Consider the following 7,671-nt stretch of genomic DNA (forward strand, 5'->3'; position numbering starts at 1 on the left):
GGGGGGGGGCCAGGGGGGGGGGGGCCAGCCTGGGCCCCAGCGGCGGCGGCTTGCCCAGCTCCCCCCGCCAGAGAGGTTTCCTGTTGCAATCAAAGCCCCGTTTGTGTCGGCCTGGAGCTGGAGCCGGAGCCCGGAGGAGAGCCCAGGGAGGGGAGGGGAAAGGAGGCAGCAGACTGGGGTTTTTTCCTGAAGGATGCCTGACTGCCGCCTGCTCACCACCCTCACTCGCCTGCTTGCTCTCCTCCTCCTAGCGACTGGCTTTCTCTGTGTCTGCACCGGCCGGCCTGACGTAGCCGTCCCTCATCTTATGTAGGTCTGTGAGTCTCTCTTTTTTGGCTTCTTTTAAGTAGGACCCATTCACCCTGTGCCAGCTGCCCTCAGTTTCTCCTTGTGACTCGATGTGGTGAAGTCTGGGCTCTTGGTCTCAGGGACACTGGTCCCGTGGCCAGGGCAGTATCACTGGGGTCAGTGGACAAACTGGGCCAGGTCCTCAAGACTACAGCTACTCCTTCAAGAGTGGAAGGAGGTTAAGGCTTCCCTTCCTTCCCAACACACTGTTCCCTGTAGCCTTGAAGTGTGTATGTGCGCGTGCGTGTGTGTGCACACACACACACAGCCCTGTGCTTTCCATGAGCACAGGCCTGTGCTTGCCTCAGCAGCACATGCTCCCCTCACTTCTCCCCTCCTCCAACACAAGGTCCTTCTGAAATGCCTGCCTCACTCTTTCAGGCCCCCAGAGAGCCCCAAAAGCTGGAGCCAGACTTCCCTTCTCAACGAAGATGTCCCCAAAGTGCCAGGGACCCAACAGTAAGATCTAAGAGCCAGCCCCAGGGAAGAGTTCCAGACCCTTGCACTCTTGGGGAGAAGGTAAGAGGATGTCCTCTCCTTTCCCCAAAGTCCCCTCAGCCCTTATTGTAGCAGTTAGACCCGTTAGTCTCTCTTACTCTAACTGAGAGAAGACTGTCCACAGAAGTGATGAGAGAGATGGGCCTCCAGGTGAGTATGGCTTTAGCATCCATGTAGGCCTCTAACCCCTCTTTAGATGGTCCCAGCGGAAAAGGGACAACGGGTCAGAGAAACAAGAGTTTCCCTCCAGCTACTCTTCTGCTCAGGGAGGTTTCCCAGACACCAGGATCTCAGGATCTCCTCCTCTCCCCTTGGCCTCCCTCTCAACCACCACTAGGTACTGCAGCCCCACCCCCCATGCAAGCTGTCGGGACCCAAGCCTTCCCCTCCTCCCTAGCCTGCCTGCCACCTCCCTGCCCAGGCCTGTCCCCCGCTGCTAGCCGCACCCTCCCCAGCTACCTGCCCTGGTTCTGGCTCCTCCCTCAAATTTCTCCTTTCAGTCCCTCTTCTTTAGGGCAGCCTTTGGGGACTGAGCCCAGCCTGACTCCTTCCCCTACCTTGACTTCACTTTGAATCCTGACCTTGATCTCAATGTGTCCGGGGCACAGGGGCACCAAAAAAAACCTCACTAGAGAGGCTACTGGTTCCCATCATTCCCCCACTACCATTCTCCTCTCAGACTTTACTCTGGCATCTTCAGTTGCCTCCCTCAGAACCTGGGAAATCAAGTCCCAAGAAGGACTACAGTTCTCTGCAGGAAGTATATGCATATGGGGAGGGTGATTCCTTCCCACTTCCTCAGGCCCCTAGGACAGATACATGGGGTGAAAATGAGGTAGAGAGAAGTTTCCAAAAAAGGGGGCTTTGTGCTCTCTTGTCCGCCTGCATGCCACTCAAATAACCCCTGCTGGACTATGGATGTGCCACTGGCAGGCCTCAGCAAACACCAGACACACCATCAGCAGCCCTATTAAACACTCCCCACTCTCCACACAGACTCTTCCTTGCCTACACTGGACTTCTGTATATGAGCAGAGTCTCGGCAAGATCAGAGCAACACTCTGCACATGACTGCATGGGGTCTGGACACACACACGCATACCCTTCTCCAGATGAGCACCCTCTTTCCAGCAAAGCTGCCAGCCTGGGCCAGTCACCCCTTTCAAAGACACGTAGCCCTCTGAGTGCCCCCTCCACAAGGCAGGGCTCCTTCTCTCTCACCTCTGTCTGTGAGTTTGTGGTACTATAAGGATATGTCATTATCTTTCTGTCTTCACCTTCCCATCTCTGTCTCTGAGTCTCTGGAAATGCTTCTCTCTCATTCTCCCTCAATCTCTCTGTCTCTCAGTCTCTACTTCAACCACCTTCCCTTCTCTCCATAGAGCGTCTCTTCACCAGTTTATTTACTGACTCTTTACCCCAAAGAGCCCAGCGCCCCAGCCCTCCAGTTCATGGCACCTCCACCTGCAATGGCCTAACCAGGAAGAACAACTACCACATGAAAGGAGAGGGGTCCCAGAAGGAGGAGAAGAAGGAGGACAGCCTAACTTGCTGTCAGCGCTCAAAGACTTAAACCAAAGAGGGCAGACTTGGGGGACAAGTAGGGATCTGCACAGTACGTGGGCGCTATGCCAGACCTGGAGGCAGGGGAGGAGTTCAGAACTCATGTGGCTGGAGAAGAAGATGTTTCTGGAACACCCCCTCCACCTCTCTGGATTACATATGGTACAAGCCCCACTTTTTTTGCTGCTCCATCCTCCCCAGAACAATGCCCTGGCCCCACCATTTTTGGGCACCTGGGACTAGATTTTTTCCCCTCTGTTTGCAGTCTCCTCTTTTAAAGAACTATTTATTTATTTTTATTAATTATTATTATTATTTGTATGCTTGTGAGAGAGAGAAAGCCACAGGCCTGGGACTCAAACCGTAATCAACCATATGGGAGTCCAATGCCTTAACCACTATACTACCTGCCAGTCCCCTGCCTACCCTTAATTGAGAACAATTTTTTTTTTCAGAGAGAGATTTTTGCTATAGGGTGCATACACTTGCCAGAGAGACAGAAAGCGAGAACTCACCCCTGGGGTGGGGTGGGGAGGTCGCCACGCTGCATTCCCTTTTCTTTCATTCTCCTCTTGGGATCTTGGGCATGCACGCATGCACGCATGCACACACACCCGGCATGAGTTTTAAGCCACTGGACCCAGGACTTGAACCCCCGGTCAACTTCATGGGAGTCCAGCGACATAATATCCATTATGCCATTTGCTGGTCCCAACTGAGAAAAATTTCACACTTGATCACAGAGCCAGCTGATTGGCCTCCCATACTCTTCTACTTCCCAGCCTGGCTCCTCCCACTGCCCAGTTACATGCAGACCACAGCCTCAGATGTACCAGATGCAGCCTCAGTTGCCCACACAAAGCACCCCGCTACTAGTTGAGTACTTCAGGAGGTAGTTTTAGCCCCCCCCCCCCCCCCATTTTAGACTTACTCCTTCCCCATCTGATTTAAGCAGAACTGTCATTAGCAAACTCTTCCATTTAGTCCACATCCAATCCCCCCTCCCCACCACTACCTTTCACCACTACTCATCACTGCTCCATTAGAATAAAACCCATCCCCTGCCTACCTTCCTAACTGAGATGCCAATTTTCATTATCCTCTATCCCGCAAATGCCCTTTTGTTTCCATTTTCCCTCATCCCCCAAGATCCCTGAGACTCACACAAAGAGGCCATCTCCTTGGGGAGGTCAGGCTGGCCCAGGCCCCGGAAACTAGAGCTCAGCATCTCGAAAGGTGGAGACCCTCTGAGTGCCCCTGGGAAGGCAAAGGGGAAGCCTGCCCCTGGGTAGCCAGATCCAGGCCCCAGGGCACCAGCTGCAAAGAGTCGCTCCTTATTGGTGGCCATGGCAGCTGCGATGTGGGAGTCCCTTGAAGTCTGCAGTGGGCGGGGGAGGTCTTCAGCCACAGCCCCCGCCCATGCCCTCTGTCCGGGCCTGGGAGGCTCCGTGCCCGCCCCGCCTGGCCTGCCTGCTGGGTCTTCAAGAGTCCTAAGGAGAAAGAGAAGAGAAGGAGAGATGAGAGAATGATCACTGTGAGGTTCCCAGCCCCACGACCCTCTCCATTAGGATCTTCTCCCACTGTGCTTCTGGGATTTATACTGGCCTGGTTCAGGGCCCTTGTAGTGTTGGAGAGAGAGCAGGGGGTATGCAGGCTCTGAGACACTCTCCAGATTAGCTCCAGGGAAGGGTAAACTGAGGTTTCAAGGTGAACAACCTCAGCTGTTGTTCTGAGGACTTCAGGCGGGAAGGACCCCTGGACAGAGAGGTGCTCATGCAGCACCGCAAAAAACCTAGATGTTTGACTGATTCCCATTTCATGATGAGGGAACCAGGGATAAGGGACTGGCTCAAAATCACATGATTTTAAGTAGGGAGCCAAGATTCCAACTCTCTGCCACCCAGGAGAAAGCAAGCATACCTTTGTTGTAAACGTCGGGGCCTAGGCCTCTCGGAGAGGAGTATGTGCTATGGTTGGGAGCATGGAACTAGAACCCAAGATACCTGGATTGATATCCCCACCACTTGCTAGCTGTGAATTTTGGCCAGGTTACTTCATCTCTGTGCCTCAGTTTCCTCATAGGTTATTTGGGGCCAATAAGGCCCACCTCACTAAGGTTACCGTGAGTATTAAGTGATTTAACATACGGGGGCTGGCAGGTGGCGTGGTGGTGGTTAAGGGCGCTGGACTTCCACATAGCCGACTGGTTCGAGTCCTGGACCTGGCAGCTTGCTGTCTCACTTCTTCTCTCTCACTCTGTCCCTCTCTGGTCAAATTAAAATAAATAACGTTAAATAAAATAATTCTTTGAAAAAATAATAATTTAACATATGGAAAGTGTTCAGGATAATGCAGGGTATATACTAAATGCTATGCAAATTCTCATATTGGTTCACATTGTACCTTATCTTCCTTCATACATACTTCTTTTTAAAAAAAAATATTTATTTTATTTTTTATTTATTCATTCATTTATTTTTTAATTTGATCAGAGAGAGACAGAGGGTGAGAGGGAGAGAAAGAAAGTGAGAAAGCAAGCCACCAGATTCAGGACTTGAACCCCAGTTGGCCATGTGGGAGTGTCCATCGCCTTAACCACCATGCCACCTGCTGATCCCCATACTTCTTTTTATTTTACTGTTTTAAAGTTTTTAGTTACAGGGCACATGTACTCGCAGCAGAAAGGCAGAGAGAAAGGGAAAGTGAGAAATCACTCTCCAAGGGGATGGCCATGCCAGAATCCCTTCCCCTCCATCTCTGAATTTTGGGCACACATGCACTCTTGCCTGGCGTGTTTTTTAAGCCACCAGGTCCAGGACCTGGACCATGTAGTTGGCCACATGGAATCCAGCACCCTAACCACCATGCCACCTGCTGGCCCCTATACCTCTTTTTCAGTTAGCATTCCTTCTCTGTCTTCCTCATCATTTCCTTTTCCAGGTTCCCCACCTGACTCTTTGTCTGCAATTGTCCCTCACTCCCTAGCCTCTCATGCACCCTTTCCTTCCAAACCATTGACACTGTTCATGGGACCCCCCGCTAAGTACCCATGGACTCTTTCTTGTCCTTATCTATTTTTCCATCTCCTTTTATTTATGTATTTATTTTTTGAGAGGTTTTCACTATAGGGCGCGTGCGCTCACCAGATAGACAGAGAGAGACATAGAGACAGAAAGCGAGAAATCACCCCCCAGGGGGGATGGTCACGCCGCAATCCCTTCTCCTCCATTCTCCTCTTGGGATCTTGGGCACACACGCACGCTCACGCGTCCGGCATGAGTTTTAAGCCACCAGGTCCGGACACCACGATCGAACCACGATCAACTATGTGGGAGTCCAGCGACATAGCCATTACGCTAACTGCTGGTTCCCCTCCCCTGAGATTCTTAACCTGAGTCCTGGGGAGTAAGAGGGGAAGGAGGAAGAGAGAGGAAAAGGGAATCTTAGGGCTGAACATGAACAGATGGTTCCTCTTCTGGTTCTCTGGCGAGGGAAAGGTTGGCTTTCCCATGAGCCCCCAAACCACCCAGCTCGCTACGGAGTTAGTGGGCCAGAAAGGGAGAGTTGTCCTAGCCTGGGTACCTCCACCAGTCGGACCATAGAGACCACAGGATGGGCAGGCCCAGAGGTAGACAGGTGATGGGTATTTCTGCATCTCTTCCCATCAGTATTTCCCTTCAGGGTCAATATCTGTCCTTGTACTCTGCTTCCCCACCTTGGCCCCATCTCTCATCTACCTTGGCCATCAAGCCCCTGAGCATAAATTGTCATGGAGATTACAGAACTCAAACCCCAAAGGCCACCATCATTCATTCAACCCCAATGTGTGAAACAGTTCCTGCCCCTAACCAGGCATCCCCCATAGCACCCTCAAACTCTTTGGCCAGTATCTCCCCAGGCCCTGAAAGTCTAAGCTCCAAGCTGCAGGGTCCCTATCATTTTCTTCCCCCTATTCCCTGAGTTTCCATCCCTGGGTAAACCCAGGTGGAGCCAGGAGTCCGGGGGCCCCTAAGGCCCCTGGGCCACAGCTCAACAGGCTGGGCCACATTCCAGGTGGATTAACCCCTCCAATGCCAAGGGTGAGAAGCTACTAAAGGTCCCCCCCCCATCTTTCCCAGCCTTGGCTTAGACTGGGAACAGGGCTCTCTGCTTCCATCCTGTAACCTTTGCTTCTCACCTGCAAATGGGAAATGGGGCTGAGGGTAGGGCAGGAGGATTCAGCAAGAGGGCTGGGGGCCATCCCAGAAAGAGATGCTCAGACTCCTGGTCCTCACCAGGGAATGAGTAAATGAGTGGAGAACAACCTGGCTCTCCCTGGCCTTATTCCGTTTTGCCTTAGAAAAGGGACTTGGGAGTTCAGTGAAGACAGGAAGGGGGCAGATTCTCCCATTTCGGGAGTCTTGGGTGTGGATTCTCTGCTTGGGCTGGAAAGGGAGGGTCTTCGATCAGAGTAGAAGAGACCAAGGAATTGAAGACAGTGTGGAGTAAAAGGAAACCCCAAACTGGGGTCCTAGATGCCTTCCTTCTCTGGGGGGGGGGTTGAGGAGGGAGGGAACACTTCTCTTCCCCCAAGATGCCACCTCAGATGGTGGGGGCAGGGTGTGAGTGGGGGAGGGGGTGGCAACTGACTAGGGGAAAGGGGCTCTTACAAAGCTGCTTCTCTTAGAGCTGAGGTGGAGTTGAGGGGAGGGCATGGATGAAGGGGGCTGCCGGATGGAAGGGGGGTGTCTCCCTGCTGCCCTGCCCGCTCCAGAGCCTGGAACAAAGCTGCTCTTGTCGGCTGCTCTCCACCGCTGCCCCCCTCCCCTCTGTATAAACACGACCACCTTTTTCCATGACCCCATCTCTAGCCTGGGTGGAGAACCCAGGCATCCCCTGCTCTAGCCTGGGCCCCCAGCCTGCTCCCCAGGAGGCAGCAGTGGGCAGGGTTTCTCTGGCTTTGTGCCACCCTTGGGGGAGTCCAGACCCTTGAGTCTCCACCTCTCATCCCTAGGTGCCCTCCCTCTACCCCACTGGCCCCAGGGAGGGGCAGTGCCCAGGAGGCAGGCAGGCAATGCCAGTGGAATGTGTGTGGGCATCGGAGGGCACGGGCAGGGTGGGGCAGAGGGGGGAACTGGAGGTGCCAGTTAGGTGGCTTTCCGAGCCAGGGGTGGGGGTGTGCCGGGATGGGGGGGCGTGCCCTGTACTGCTTACCAAGCTCTAAGCTACAGTGTGTGTGTGTGCGTGTGTGTGTGTGTGTGTGTGTGTGTGTGTGTGTGTGTG

The 7,671-nt window shown here is 53.4% G+C and overlaps 1 protein-coding gene and 1 long non-coding RNA gene across 3 annotated transcripts in view; one reads left to right on the plus strand and one right to left on the minus strand.

Annotated features, from left to right (window-relative positions):
- The window catches only part of LOC102469881 (uncharacterized), a 4,112-nt gene extending 1,481 nt beyond the window's left edge, over nucleotides 1-2,631 (plus strand). Inside the window, exons 2-5 of one of the 2 annotated variants that reach the window (XR_337491.1) lie at nucleotides 252-313; nucleotides 730-867; nucleotides 1,043-1,183; nucleotides 2,229-2,631. This is a non-coding gene — a long non-coding RNA (uncharacterized LOC102469881). The remainder of the gene's footprint in view (nucleotides 1-251; nucleotides 314-729; nucleotides 868-1,042; nucleotides 1,184-2,228) is intronic. The other variant, XR_337490.2, reaches the window with a different exon arrangement.
- RARG (retinoic acid receptor gamma) overlaps nucleotides 1-7,671 on the minus strand; it is a 31,893-nt gene that overhangs the window by 21,396 nt on the left and 2,826 nt on the right. The window contains 1 exon segment of the mRNA XM_006169059.3: nucleotides 3,574-3,899. Within this exon segment, the coding sequence (XP_006169121.1) occupies nucleotides 3,574-3,757 (184 nt within the window). The 5' untranslated portion in view covers nucleotides 3,758-3,899.

The sequence above is a fragment of the Tupaia chinensis genome, unplaced genomic scaffold (genome assembly GCF_000334495.1).
Source record: "Tupaia chinensis unplaced genomic scaffold, TupChi_1.0 Scaffold146740_1, whole genome shotgun sequence".
Classification (NCBI taxonomy): Eukaryota; Metazoa; Chordata; class Mammalia; order Scandentia; family Tupaiidae; genus Tupaia; species Tupaia belangeri.